Genomic DNA, 15,765 nt, shown 5'->3' on the forward strand with positions numbered 1-15,765 from the left:
CTACCATTTTTATAGTCATGAAAATAAAGAAAACTCTTTGAATGAGAAGGTGTGTCCAAACTTTTGGTCTGTACTGTATATATATATATATATATATATATATATATATATATATATATATATAGGGAAAGTATTTAGACCCTTTCACTTTTTTTCGTATTTTGTTATGTTGTGGCCTTGTGCTAAGTTTTCCCTCATTATTCTGCACTCAATGCGCTATGATAAGAAAACTGAATTTCAGATATCACAGGGATGAGGGAAAAAGAACGCAATCCCTCTCATTCATATTGACACATAATGCCTTTACTTTTAATCAGAAATTGTTCAAACAATTGTCAGGCACAGCAATGGGGACACCTGTCTCATGCACCCTTGCTAATTTATTTTTAGCTATTTTTGAAGAGAGATATATTTACACCGTCCAGAATCCATTCATTCGATATATCAAGGTTTTCCTTAGATATATCGATGATCTATTTATTGTCTGGACAGGTGACTGATCAACATATGTTTAGTGCATTTGTGGAATATTTGAATCAAGCTAACAATATGAACTGGATTTTCTTGATGTCAAGACCCAATATGTTGTATATGCGATTTTGTGCCCATGCGGGAGATTTTACATTGGAAAGACACACAGGTGCCTATATGTACGTTTTAGGGAACACAAATAATCTATTATTACCAGAAATGGAGATTAATTGAGCATATACATAATGAACATGCGGGGAACAGTGAAATTTTGAAATATGCGGGTATTGAAGTGGTCCACACCCCCATGAGAGGGGGGACAGAAAACGCATTCTCCTGCAGCCAGTGGCGGATCCAGAGCCTGGTCTCGGGAGGGGCACTTTCAGATTATTTTCTGCCCGCCGCCACAAAACAATGGTGCTTATAGAGCAGACTACACAGTGTAGGCTATATGTGTATAACAAACATATTTCACATGAAAACAATTACTTGGCTTGGCCCTTGGGGATCTCGGACAACACTTCAACACTTTGGCCGGGGGCTCGGCGGAGCTGATGTTGTGTTTTATCCTAATGAGAAAGATTTCATAATAAGGATTTAGAGAAGGGGCAGAGGGATAGCAGAGCAGGGAGAGGCTGGTGCTGCTACTAGGGGGTCATACCATGGGGGAGTAATAAAGCCCACCATAATGCCCCCCCAGTAGTAATAATTCTCCTTATAATGTGACAGTGCAAAAAATACACCCTTGTAATGCCCCAGTTGAGCTAATGTCCTTATAGTGCCCCCATAATGTGCCAGTATAAAATACCCCTATAGTGCCCCTAGTAAATGACCCCATAGTGTTCCACACCCTCCTTCCTCCTAGTGCTCCCCATAATGTACCAGTATAAAATGCTCCAGTAGATGTCCTCAGTGTCCCCCATAATTTGCAAGTATAAAATACCCCTTCTTAGTGCCCCCCGTGGATGACCCCATAGTACTCCTCTCCCCCCTTCCCCATAGTACCCACCATAATGTGTCCCAGTATAAAATTGTACTGTACAGAGAGCCCATATAAAATACCCCTTCTTTGTGGCCTCAGTAGATGCCCCTATAGTGCCCCCAATCATGTGCCAGTATTAACAACCCCCCCCCCGTGCCAATAATAGCAGCCCCCAGTAATAACAGCCCCCATTAATAACAGCCCCTATGCCAGTAATACCAGCCCCCAGTAATAACAGCCCCTCTGTGCCAGTAATACCAGCCCCCAGTAATTAGAGCCCCTCTGTGCCAGTAATAACAGCCCCCAGTAATAAGAGCCCCTCTGTGCCAGTAATAACAGCCCCCAGTAATAAGAGCCCCTCTGTGCCAGTAATAACAGCCCCTCTGTGCCAATAATAACAGCCACCAGTAATAACAGCCCCCCTTTGCCAGTAATAACAGCCCCTCTGGGCCAGTAATAAGAGCCCCCAGTAATAAGAGCCCCTCTGTGCCAGTAATAACAGCCCCCAGTAATAACAGCCCCCCTTTGCCAGTAATAACAGCCCCCAGTAATAACAGCCCCACTGTGCCAGTAATAACAGCCCTCAGTAATAACAGCCCCCCTTTGCCAGTAATAACAGCCCCCAGTAATAACAGCCCCTCTGGGCCAGTAATAACAGCTCCCAGTAATAACAGCCCCCCTTTGCCAGTAATAACAGCCCCCAGGTGCTAGTAATAACAGCCCCCAGGGCCCAGGTGCCAGTAATAACAGCCCCCAGGTGCAAGTAATAACAGCCCCCGCCAGTAAAAGTATTGTATATAATAAAAAAAATAAAACACATACTTATCTCCATGTCAGCGATGCGATGCAGGCCTCTTCTGGCCTGTGTCCCACGCTGTATGGCTCAGGCGGCGCCTGCGCCAGCCTCTGATAGGCTGCAGGCACTAGGCCGGCAGCCTATCAGAGGAAGGGAAAGGGACACGCCTCTCCCTCCCCTGCCGCAGCACAGGCAGGCATCTGTATTGCTGTCCTGAGGACGGCGATACAGATGACTGGAGATGAGCGCTTCCACAATAGAAGTGCTCATCTCCCTGTGCCCCGCTGCCGCCGCCGCCGCCCGCTCGGAGGGGGCAATTGCCCCATTGCCCCCCCCCCTGGATCCGCCACTGCCTGCAGCGAGAAGCTGCATGGATAATCAAAACGCAAGCCATGGGCCCCCTAGGGTTAAATGACAAGAATGCCAAGAATGTTTTCATTTGATTGGTTTTAGCACACATGTTTTTTATATCACTTCAATTGTAACCAGTGACGTGCATGAGATGAGGGTATTTATTGCCCCCTCCTCCACATCACAGGAGGCTTGACAAAGCACAACACAAGCGCGAAACAGCTGTAGCCTGTTCATTTACCTGTGTTCTGTCCACGTCCACGATGTGTATTTGAAAAATAAACTGCAAGCAGCAACTTTGTGACCAGTGGTGAGTGCCGCGGTGCTTTTTTCTTTATGAATTTCAGATATGTTTGCTAATTTATTAAAAAGAAAAAAAAATGGGGCTTGGCCTGGACACTGATGGTGCTGGCTGCATAGGTGAAGAGCTCCGCTGTTAGCACCGCAATTCGGCTAATTCTCAGCATTTCCAGCACCCTAATTTATGAGGTCTCATACAACTATGGCGCGAGTTAAAAAATGCCAGTTTCCATAAAACTTCGCCGCTTAGCAGGAGCTCAAAGTCACCATCTCCGCCATCTTGTGCGAGCTCTCCCGCTTCCTCTCTAGATGCGGCCCGCACAGATTACATACAGTGGTCGGGAGGCTCACCACTTGCCGAAGAGCTGCTTCGCGATATGCTGGACTCCCTGCGGTCATCTCTGAAATAGGACTTTCACCACGTCCTCAGAGAGGTACAAACCGAAGTGGTACAACTGGGTGAACGCACCTCGAACCTAGAAGGCAAGATGGCGGAACTCACTGCATCACATAACCAGCTTATCAATGCTAACACTGCTTTGGAGGAGGAGATTGGCAGGATCGAATCTAAACTCTCTGATATGGAGGATAGAAGCCGACGAAACAATGTACGCTTGCGAGGAGTACCTGAGTTGGTAGGCCCAGAACAACTCCACCCGCTACTGCAGACCCTGCTTAAAGAAGCTATGCTGGATTTCAGAGATGGACCTTATCATTGACCGTATACACAGGATCCCCAAGCCGGCAAGCTTGGATTCAGCGGTCCCTCGTGATGTCCTAGCGAGGATCCACTTATACCAAGTTCTAAAAGTGTTACCTCCTGGTTTCTTTGAGGGCTTCTCAGTGTTGCCGGATCTGTCGGCGGCGACACTAGCTAAAAGGAAAGAATTTGCTCCCTTAACAAAGATATTCGGGAAAAGAAAATCCGTTACAGATGGGGCTTCCCAGTGAAACGTATTATTGCGCAAGATGGTGTCATCCACGTGTGCACGTCACTGAAGGTTGCGCGCAGAAGTTGAAAGCCTTAGACCTGCTTCCCGAAGAAGCTCAGATGTCAGAAGATCTACAGCGACGTCAGGCCAACATTCCCGTGGAATGGAACCCAGCCTGAGCTGGACTGAATAGCGTGTATTTGGTGCTGTAAGGTAACGGAAAGACTCGCTTCCTTACACCCCACATTTCAAAGGGGCAATAGCCAGCTTCTCAAACCTACCCATATGAGGCATTTTACCAGTGCCTCTTGTTTTTCCTTTTTTTATGTTTTTTGTTTTACTACTGTTATAGTTTTTCATATGGTTATAGCCATAATTCAGGCAAATGATGTAGCTTATTTTCCGTCTGTGCAACCGGAGCAGTGCAGAGATAGTATGCTTTATTATGATAAAAATACCAGACAAATATCCTTCCTTCGCTGTTTCTTTCGCAAACTCAGGGCTGTGGCTTTGGGCTCTATTGTGGTGGTAGGGGGGGGGGGGGGATTTTAACATCCGGGCAAATGTGGAGTTCGACTGTAGCAGTCGAACCCCAACACACAAACGGGACCTTAAATCCCTAATAGCAGAAACTTAGCTCCATGATAGAAACATAGAAACATAGAATGTGTCGGCAGATAAGAACCATTTGGCCCATCTAGTCTGCCCAATATACTAAATACTATGGATAGCCCCTGGCCCTATCTTATATGAAGGATGGCCTTATGCCTATCCCATGCATGCTTAAACTCCTCCACTGTATTTGCAGCTACCACTTTTGCAGGAAGGCTATTCCATGCATCCACTACTCTCTCAGTAAAGTAATACTTCCTGATATTACTTTTAAACCTTTGCCCCTCTAATTTAAAACTATGTCCTCTTGTAGCAGTTTTTCTTCTTTTAAATATTCTTTCCTCTTTTACCTTGATATATGGAGATACCATCATGAAGGGGAACGAGACTATACGTTCCTGTCGCAGTCCCATTTATCACTGTCATGCCCCACTCTGACGATGTGCGGAGGTCAGCCAGGATAGCAGCACGAGTTTAGTGATTGCTTTGGAGCCATGCTGGATCCACCTCTCTCAGGTGCACTGGGTGGGGTCTTTAGCCCAGTGTCCTGAGCGGATTATACTGTTCATTCTGGTCTGGGAAGCTTGGAGAGAAGGTTGGCTGTCAGTTCCTGCTCTCAGAGATAAGTGTCATTGCTAGTTCGGTTGTTTGTGTCTTCTTGTCCATCCAGGTTCTGTGCGAGCAGACTGCTCCTATCTCCCCACTTCACCATCTCAGGGAGTTCAAGGTTTTTGTTAGCCCAGGCTGGAGGACACTAGCACACCTACCTTCAAGGTCTGCTGTGGGCTGAGCAGTGCAGGGAAAGAGGTCAGGGATAAGCTAGGTGACCTAGGTATCTGCAGGACCTGAAAAAGATGATCCTGATGGGTCTGAACATCAGGGGAAAAAATCCAAATATCATCAAGATACACCAATACAAATTTCCCCATTAAATGATAGAAAATACTATTAACAAAATGCTGAAAGACGGCCGGAGCATTCATCAGGCCGAAAGGCATAACGAGATTCTCGAAATGCCCGTTAGGGGTATTAAAGGCCGTTTTCCATTCATCCCCCTCTCTGACCCTGACCAGGTTGTACGCGCCTCTCAGATCCAATTTGGAAAACACCTTGGCCCCAACAATTTGGTTGAAGAGGTCCGGGATCAGAGGAAGGGGATAGGGAGCGCGAATCGTGATACGGTTCAGCTCCCTAAAATCTAAGCAAGGTCTCAGAGAGCCATCTTTTTTTTTAACAAAAAAAACCCTGCGGCAACAGGTGACTTTGAGGGACGAATATGCCCCTTCTCGAGACTCTCGGAGATATAGGTTCGCATTGCGAGTCTTTCCGGTTGTGAGAGATTGTAGAGGCGTGCCTTTGGCAGCTTGGCGCCGGGAATGAGGTTAATGGGACAGTCAAACTCCCGGTGAGGAGGTAGCTCCTGAACACCGCTCTCGGAAAACACATCCGAGAAATCAGAGAGAAATGATGGCAGAGTTTTAGTAGACACCTCTGCAAGAGTGGCTGTGAGACAATTCTCTCTACAAAAGTCACTCCACTCATTTATTTGCCTTCCTTGCCAATCAATAGTGGGGTTATGTCTAGTGAGCCAGGGTAGCCCCAAAACTAGAGGAGAAGGCAATCTGTTAAGGACAAAACAAGATATCTCCTCCACATGAGTGTCACCTACAGCTAGCCGGATATCGTGAACAATGCCTTTCAGAGATCTCTGCGAGAGTGGGGCAGAGTCAATAGCAAAAACAGGTATATCCTTTTCTAATGTACAAACCTGAAAACCATGCAAGCCTACAAATTGAGTGTCAATAAGATTGACGGCCGCTCCACTATCGACAAAAATCTCACAAGGAATGACTTTGCTCTCTAGCGCCACCCTGGCAGACAGGAGTAAACGGGAACTGCAGGTCAAAGGAAAAGCATCAATTCCCACATCAACTTTGCCCAAAGTAGCAGATGAAGCAGAACTTGATGATCTACCTCTTGAGGTTTTTCTCTTATTATCGCTCTTAGTACAGGTCAGGAATCTCCTAGACGGACAAACATTTGCCAAATGACCTATGCCCCCACAACAAAAACACACCATATTCTGAGGACTAAATCCTCTTTTATCAGGGGCAAGTCGGCCTAGCTGCATGGGCTCCACCTCAGAGGGGAGCGAGACAGGATGAGACCCCTGCATACTGAATGAGTCCGCACCATTGCCCCTAGACTGACAATGGCTGGACGGAGAGGTCTTGTTTCTTTCCCTTAGACGCCTGTCAAGGCGTACCGCTAATGACATGGCAGACTCTAAGGACGTTGGTCTCTCATGGAAAGCAAAGGCATCTTTCAAACCCTCTGAGAGACCATGATAGAACTGACTTCGGAGTGCAGCATCATTCCAGCCTGAATCAGCTGCCCATCTCCGAAAATCAGAACAATAAAGCTCCGCAGACAGTTTGTTCTGGCATAGAACACGTAAGTTCGATTCTGCCAGAGCAACATGATCCGGGTCATCATATATCTGCCCCAGGGCCACAAAAAATCTTTCCACGGATCGAAGGGAAGGATCCCCTGATGGCAGCGAAAAAGCCCAAGTCTGAGCATTACCTCTGAGCAGGGAGATGACTATCCTCACCCTCTGTTCCTCATTACCAGAGGAGTGGGGACACAAACAAAAATGGAGTTTACATGCCTCTCTGAAGCGAACAAAATTCTCACTGCCCCCGGAGAACGTTTCCGGAAGTGAGACCTTTGGCTTGCAACAGACTCCATGAGCCGGAGCAGAGCCCAATGCTTGTAGCTGAGTCAGAGATTGACGGAGATCCGCTACTTCCAAAGAAAGACCCTGCATGCGGTCAACCAGGTCAGAAAGCGGATCCATGTCAACAAGGACGGTTTTGGTGGATTATAATGTCACGGCTGTTTAAGGGTAACCAGAGCATACACAGTAAGAAGAGCTACTGACCGGACCCAAACTAGGGAAGAGAAAGGGTGACTCCTGTCAGACCCTCAACACTCTCCCTATGCTGCTAAAGCACATGCCCGGATCCAAATGGTGGAACGAGGCATGCCCGCGTACCTTAGACTGATGAGCCCTGTAACCCCTACAATAGTGGAAGGGGCACGGCCACCGATGCCCTGCTCAGAATATTGAGGGAACCGTGGCCACCAGATCCAGTCAGGAAATCACCAGGTACACAACAAAGTCTGCACACTTAGCTGATGGAGCTGCAGCCGCAGAGAAGATGGATCCAAGGGCCGCTGGCAATATCCGGAGTGCTTGCAGCAGCAGAACACAGGTCCAGAGAACTAGTAGCTAAAGAAGTGAAGATACTCAAGGCAGAGCTACAACTGAAAAGAGAAATATAATCCACGCCCTGCAATAGGAGGAGGGGTGATTTAAAGGCAGGGAAATCAAACGCAGGAGAGACAGCTGGGAGTAAAGACCTCATCACAGGGGCGGAGAAACAGAACAGTGAGAACACCTCCAAACTCTAAGTGACATCATCACAGGGGTGGAGACACAGAGCTGTGAGAACGTCTCAAAGCTCTGGTAGTGACACCCAGTCCTGCAGATATCGCAGCGTTCCTTGACCCACTTTCTCTACCCCAAATTTCTGTTTCGGACTTGGACACTCTAAACACCCCTATTACTGAACGGGAAATAGGGAAGGCAATAGGATCAGCAAAACTGCACTCTGCCCCTGGCCCAGATGGATACATAAATGAGTACTATAAAGTATTTCGGGCTACTCTGGTTCTGTATCTGCAGCGGCTATTCAATTCCTTTTTGTCTACAGGCCACATTCCTCCTGAAATTCTAAATGCAACTGTAGTTACACTACCTAAACCTGGCAAGCAAGCCTGCAGATACTCCTGGCAACTTTAGACCTATATCCTTGTTGAATACGGATATCAAGCTATTCTCGAAGATTCTAGCATCTAGATTACATAAGGTCCTACAATCCTTGGTTGATATAGACCAGGTAGCCTTTGTGGCGGGTAGACAATGCAGGGACGGAACCAGACGTATTATAGACCTCTTACATGTGGCAGAGCTTTCCAGATCCCCTACTCCATTCCTGTCACTAGATGCAGAAAAAGCATTTGATAGGGTACACTGGGGGTATCTGGAAGGTGTGTTACGCAAATTTGGGTTTTCTGGTCCTATTGTCAAAGGCATTATGGGGCTGTATTCTGAACCTTCAGCTAAAGTGTTGGCTTTGGGGTTACTCTCCAGGTAGGTCCAATAGAATCTATGCTGGCCACCGCAGCGGCTTGGAAATTCAAGCTCTCCAAATCTGACCTCGCTAGGACTCTGGATAGAAAATTATTCCCTCTTAAGTCAGTAGAACACCTTATCCCTAATCTTTCCCTCTCAACTTGGCACTCCAGAGGCATTGATACTACTGGGAAGCTGTATTATGGGAAATGAATATGACAGTTTGAATCCTTGGACGGACAATATGCCCTACCCAATAAGGTCTTCTATCAATATCTCCAGGTCCGGCACCTCCTGAACTCCTTACCTCCCACATCTAATGACCCCTCAGGTGTAAATACGATAATCTCCAAATTCCTCAACCTTGCTTCTAATGCAAAAAAGGGGCTGTCTATGATGTCTCAATCCCTATCCTCTCAATACAGTATGAGGAAGTTGCCATTCATGATCAGATGGGAGGAGGAACTCAAATCTACATTCCCATTAGCGAAGTGGCATGATGCACTTTTTTGGGCAGTTAAGCCCTCTAAATGCATTAATCTTGCAGAACAAAATAGAAAAATCCAACTAAGATGGTACCTCACACCCGATAGGCTAGCGCATGTGAATGAGAATTACTCTCCGGTATGGTGGCGCTAATGCGGATATAGGGGTAACCCAACCCATATGTGGTGGTTTTGTCCTCTCATCTCTCCTCTATGGCACCATCCAGAAGTGACTGAGATGTGGGTCCCCCATCCCCGGAACTAGCTATACTATGTATTGGTCTATCCGATATTCCGTGTGAGAAAAGATAGTTAGTGGCACATACATTACGATTCCCTATCCTCCCCCCCCCCCCCCATTATCCCACATATGGATAAGCTAAGATACTATGCACAATCCCTGTATGCCTGTGCTATGGTTTTTTGTTGATTTTATTCTTCTTTCTTCTTCTTTTTCTTCTCATGCATGTACTGTTATTTATGTGCACGCGACCACTTATATGTACTCTTCCGCTTACGCGGATAGTCACATTTGATACTGAATGAGTTTCGCTACTAGCCCTCTAACACTCTCAACTGAAGATAATAAGCAAATCAGATGTACCAGGTTGGCAGCACCTGAGCGGGTGCCCTGATGCCCAAGCATGTTAGAGTTTACCACTGCATAACTCATGTATTATTTTGTATCATGTGGCTGCGTCCACAATATTTGTTCATTTTAATCTAAAAATCTATTGCAACTAAAAATAAAAACAAAAATGTTGCATTAACACAAGTATTGAAATTAAGCTCTGGGGCTTTTCTCTTGATCACATTTGAGATGTTTCTACACCTTGATTGGAGCCCACAAGTGATAAATTCAGTTGATTGGGCATGATTTGGAAAGATGCACTCTGAGGCGGATTTATCAAAACTGGTGCAAGGAAAAACTTGTTTTGTTTCCCATAATGACCAATCTAATTCTCGCTGGAAAATTGGCTGGAAAAACAGGAAGGAGGAAAAAGATGAAGGATCACATGACACTGGGAGGAAGTGAGGGATGGGAGTGCTTGCCCTGATTGGTTCAATGGCTGACAAGCCTGATCTGGGCAGGTCCTTCTGCTCAGAAGGAAAAAACAACATGCTGTTCCCAGTCTTGTGAAAGGTGACATTCTAGTGGCAGCGTCTGCCAAAAACAATTGCAGACACAATTGTACTAGAGAAATTATAGCGGTATTATATAGAGAGAAAATAGGGGGAAATAATTACATAGATGTTAGGATTTTACCAGGGAAAGCTTAGCATAGAGGGTGAGGGACTTTTCTGGCTGTTTCACACAGCTTGCTGGTAAATTCCGCATTACAGAATCTTGCAAGAAACTTATTGCCAGCATGCCAATAGCATACATTCTGCTGCAAACACTAAGAAATTGCTCCTTTTTTTTCTAAAAACTTGGGTTATTCAATCTATTATACCCGTTATTGAATGCATTGTATATTACTGCAAAATACCATTCAGTCTTATGGCAAAAGCATTTTACAGCAATAACATCATTGTTATACCAGTGTCTTTGAACACATTGTACATTATGGCAAGATACTGTTCAGCACTATAGAAACAGCATTTTGCTGCAATAACATCATTAGTATACCATCATTGCAACCAGCACTCTATGTTGTGTTAAAGGATTTGCTATGCTAGGAATCTTCTACCTATAGCTGTCCTGATGGGACACTTGAAACTTTGGTGTCAAAATGCATAGAGAGTGATAGCTTCCTATCTCTTATTATCTTACAGAAGATTACAACAGACTCTTGTATCAGGATAGGTGGCAATTAAATGAAACATTGCTGAGTTGTGTTTTTTTTGGCTCTTGCTTCAGCTGATTAGTCAATTGATACTGTTTGAATCACAAATGTTATTCAGCCAGCTTTTTCTGGGTAATGAAGAAGGCTGGATGAAGTGTGTGTGTGTGTATATATATATATATATATATATAATACCTATGTAGCTAAAAATGTTATCTCCTGCCTAATTGTGCCTACTGCCTAGTGGTGCCCATTTACTAGGACACTAATGTGGGAAAGTGATTTCATGGATCTATAATTACATCATTAGCAGCCTTGTCCCATCTGCCTGCATTGAAACACAATTACAGGGTAGTTAGCTCTATTTCAGTAATATTAGGCTACATGCACACGACAATATTCGTTTTTGTGATATTTTGTGAATTTTTCACATACTATTCACAATAAATTTAAGAATTCTAGAATTCGTGATCTCCAGTCATTATTTTTGTGACTGCGCAAATCGGGACTAATGATGCGCATATTTTTTGCATAATACATGCTACTTCACATTTTATCAGGTCTGAGTAGATATTACTGATTGGTGCACTAAGTATTGTTGTGACATCACAGCACTATGTCTGTAGCGTGTATGTATGGACAGCAGAGAAACAGTAATTCCTATCACACTACCTAACACCCTGCACTGGAACCTATCATCTACACCAGTGTTTCCCAACCAGTGTGCCTCCAGCTGTTGCAAAACTACAACTCCCATCATGCCCGGACAACATTTGGCTGGGCGGGCATGCTGGGAGTTGTAGTTTTGTAACAGCTGGAGGCACACTGGTTGGGAAACACTGATCTACACTATATCACTATCTAACCTACACTATTTGTATTATATATATGAGCTAACTAACTATCTAATGTAATTGGATAAGGAATAGGATCCAGATGAGAGCACAGCAATGTCACTGTTCTCTCTCTCAGAACTGCAAAAAAACTGCAGAAAATAGCTGCTGGGGAGTTTCTTATATAGTAAGGGGTAGGCAACTTTCCTATTGATTGCTCAGGATGTTGCTAAGCTCTGACAAAGCTATTGCAGCCTTCTCATTGGCCCACAAGCCAGAAGGGAGGTTACTGATGAAAAAAAATCAAGAATATTCGCGATTACGTATATATAGCACTATATTCTACATCTTCGCGAATTCACAAAGTGCCGATATTCGCAATAAAAATTCACGATTAGAATATTCGCGATCAACACTATTTTTAATGTCTGTTTTGCATCTATTTTTCATGACTCCCCATGATGCTTATAATGTCCCCCATAGTGCCCCCAGCTAAAATAATGTCCCCCACAGTGTAAATAATTTTTCTATAGTGCCCCTAGCTTTAATAATGCCCCCATTTTGGCCCCCAGCTAAAATAATGTCCCCCATGGTGTTGCTATTTTTTATATCCTGCCTCCAGCTTTAATAATGTTCCCCCATTTAGACCCCCAGATAAGATAATGTCCCCCATAGTGTAAGTATTTTTTTTTCTTACTGCGCCCAGCTTTAATAATGCCCACCATTTGGCCCCCAGCTATAGTAGTGTTCCCCATGGTGTTACACATTTTTATATACTGCCCACAGCTTTAATAATGCCCCATTTAGGACCTCAGCTAAATTAATGTCCCCCATAGTGTATCTATTTTTTATTGCCTCCAGCTTATAAAAATGCCCCCAATGTAGGCCCCTAGTTATTTTTTTGGTTGATTTGAAAAAAAAAAAAAACTCACCTCATCCACTTGCTCGTGCTGCAGCAGTCTCTTCTCTCTTCATTGAACAGGTCCTGCCAAAAGACCTGCACTGTGCGTGGTGACGTCACTGCGGGCTCCCATGTGGTTACGGTTTCAATGGGGCCTGCCTGGCCAACATGTTCCATTTTTGAACGGACGCTATTCACTGGCTGTTAAAAGAAAGGCCATGTGAATAGCCCAATAGACTTATATTGGTGCTAAAAAATGGTTGTGTGATGGCCGTTACACAAGCGGCTATCAGGCGGCCATTTTTTACTGTCGTGTGCATGAGGCCTTAGACACAATACTTATTTATTGGTAATTACAGACAGAAATACATGCATCTACAACCGTGACATTCCATAGCATTTAAAAATAGATCCCAAACTATTTTGCATAAAAAAGAAAAAAATTCTGTATACATATATAAACAATTTGATTACCTTTTGCTGTTACTGAAATTCTTGCAAGGCTAAGATGTTGTAAGACTTGTTGACGTTGTTCAAAATGTTGGCTAATTGCTGCCATTCCTTATGGAAAAAAAAGACATTTAATTACCGTTTAATATATACACTAAAACTTCTTCAATAGACTACCTAAGTCGACCTTTAATACAGACCAGATTTTCTATGACAGATTTTTTAGTTCCATCAAACATTATGCATACTTTTTGGAAAGGCCAGCTCTCAGAAAACTACTTTTAAATACAGCTATTATTAGTGAACGTCTTAGAGGTCTTAAAGCGTTTTCTGAAATCTATGCCAGCTAGGGGCTTGTGTACATTTCAGTTTATGTGCACGGACTGCCGAATATTGCACCTAATTTATGATGAGGGGCACTCCGCCCTCATCATAAATATTGCGCAGCCTCAGGCAGTGCACAGGGATATCATAGACGTAAAACAGCTTCTATTATAAATCCCCCTGCCATTTGTTTGTGTGCTTTAACAGTATATTTCTGACAGCTTTCTGACACAAATAAATAGAATAATATTGGCTAAAATAATGAAACCCTTGTAACAAATCTTGTATTTCTGATACATTTTTGGTAATGCTTTGGGGTTGAGCCAAAAGTAACACATTTTTGAAAGATTTAAAAGGTTTTTGGAGTGGTTTAATATACTCAGCATGAGTCATCAATATAAGATCAACAGGGGTCGCTTGAGCAAGTGCTGCTTCCTCTTCAAAATTACCTGCACATTGTCTCCTTTGTAGATGGAGCACACTGTAATTACAACTTGTGGTCCCGTTCAACTTTCTCTATGTCCCATTCATTTAGCTATGATAGATACAAGCTTTCAGAATAACTAACCCTCCCCCATCTCTCAGCTTTATTACAATTTTCAAATCCTGCGGGTGCATATTTCAGACAAATTGGATCTGGATGACATTCAGTATAAACCGCAGGGTCCTTCTGACCACGCCCCTGTACTGGCACAACTGAGAGTGCCGAGCGCCACCTCTAGGGGGAAGGGGAGATGAGAATCCATCCCTTCTGGCTCTCCCTGATGACCCCCAACGACAGGGTCCCTGATCAGCTCCAAGTATTTCTAGAAATGCAGGGTGAAGAGACAGATGATTTGCTACTCTGGGATACTCTAAAAGCCTACCTGAGAGGCTGTTTGAAATCCTCTCTTACATTAAAAAATATTCTGTGCGAAAGGAGATGGAGCTGCACATAAAATGTAGGGAGGCTGAGGCATCGTTTTGTTCTGACCCCTCGGAGGCGAACAGGTTAGAGTGGATGGCTAGAGGTAGAACATATATGATGCATCTCAAAAGAGCGAGCGCAGGTTGTTCTTTATGAAGCAACAGTCCTTTGAGTCTGGGGATCAGGCATGTAGACTTCTAGCCCACATAGCTAAAACTATGTCACCCTCAGTCATACGTGTGCAGAGCCCTGAAGGTCCGGTTGTGGACTCGGTAGACGGTATCCTGAACAGCTTTAAAAGTTTCTATCGGTCTCTGTACAGATCTGCGGCACAATATACTGCTCCGAAGCTGCAAGAGTACATATCTGAGGTCTCCCACCCCCAACTGAGTCCGGAGGACAGAAACCTTCTAGACATAGATATAACCCTGGAGGAGATCCAGCTGGCTGTGAAGGATCTGCCTGCTGGGAAGGCGCTGGGACCTGAAGGGATCCCTGTGGAGGTGTACTCCAGATACATAGATATTCTAGGGCCTCAACTCCTTAAATTGTATTCAGCTTCCCATCAGCGGCACCAACTGCCTGAAACCTGATATGACGCTACCATTGTAGTTATTCTGAAACCGGATAAAGACCTGGGTGAATGTGGTTCTTATAAGCCGATTTCACTATTAAATCTAGACTATAAGATTTTAACTAGGCTTCTCGCCACCCATCTAAATAAAGTTATAACTTCTATTGTACACCAAGACCAGGCAGGATTCATTCCGGGCAGAAGGACTTCTGACAATGTCAGAAGGGCACAGGTTGTGGCACAGATAGGCGCGGTAGAGGGGAGATGTTGGGCCTTGGCGTCCCTGGACACAGCCAAGGCCTTCGACTCCGTAGACTGGCCCTTCCTGTTACAGATCTTAGAGAACTTTGGTTTTGGCCCTAAGTTTGTGAGATGGGTAGAAATCTTATATCAGAGACCTATGGCTAATATACTTGTCAACGGAATGCAATCTGAATCCTTTACACTTCACAGGGGTACCAGGCACAGTTGCCCTCTATCCCCACTGTTATTCGTGGTAGCAATAGAACACCTGGCCTTGAGGATCAGACAGGATGGGTCCTACTTGGGAGTGTCCATGGGGAATAGGGAGGAAAGAATAGGCCTATATGCTGATGATCTCCTTCTGTTTATGGCTGAGTCTGAACGTACTCTTCCAGGTGCAATAGCCGTGATAGAGAAGTTCGGCACATACTCGGGCTTACACATAAACTGGACGAAATCTGCCATTATGCCTCTATGGTCACATTACTGGCCACCAAGGTTCCAAAATTTGCCTGTTGTAGCCAACTTCAAATACCTAGGTATTGTAATCACCAGGGACTCCGCCATGTCAATGGTTTGGAATATAGACCCCTTGGAGCTACTATTTATTGATAAG

The 15,765-nt window shown here is 44.6% G+C and overlaps 1 protein-coding gene across 3 annotated transcripts in view; it reads right to left on the reverse strand.

The window, feature by feature from the left end:
- The window catches only part of LOC122921143 (capping protein, Arp2/3 and myosin-I linker protein 3-like), a 782,130-nt gene that overhangs the window by 387,573 nt on the left and 378,792 nt on the right, over positions 1 to 15,765 (reverse strand). For all 3 annotated transcript variants that reach the window (XM_044271159.1, XM_044271158.1, XM_044271160.1), the window contains one exon: positions 13,126 to 13,212. In XM_044271159.1, the coding sequence (XP_044127094.1) occupies positions 13,126 to 13,212 (87 nt within the window). The remainder of the gene's footprint in view (positions 1 to 13,125; positions 13,213 to 15,765) is intronic.

Source organism: Bufo gargarizans, chromosome 10, assembly GCF_014858855.1.
Source record: "Bufo gargarizans isolate SCDJY-AF-19 chromosome 10, ASM1485885v1, whole genome shotgun sequence".
Lineage (NCBI taxonomy): Eukaryota > Metazoa > Chordata > Amphibia > Anura > Bufonidae > Bufo > Bufo gargarizans.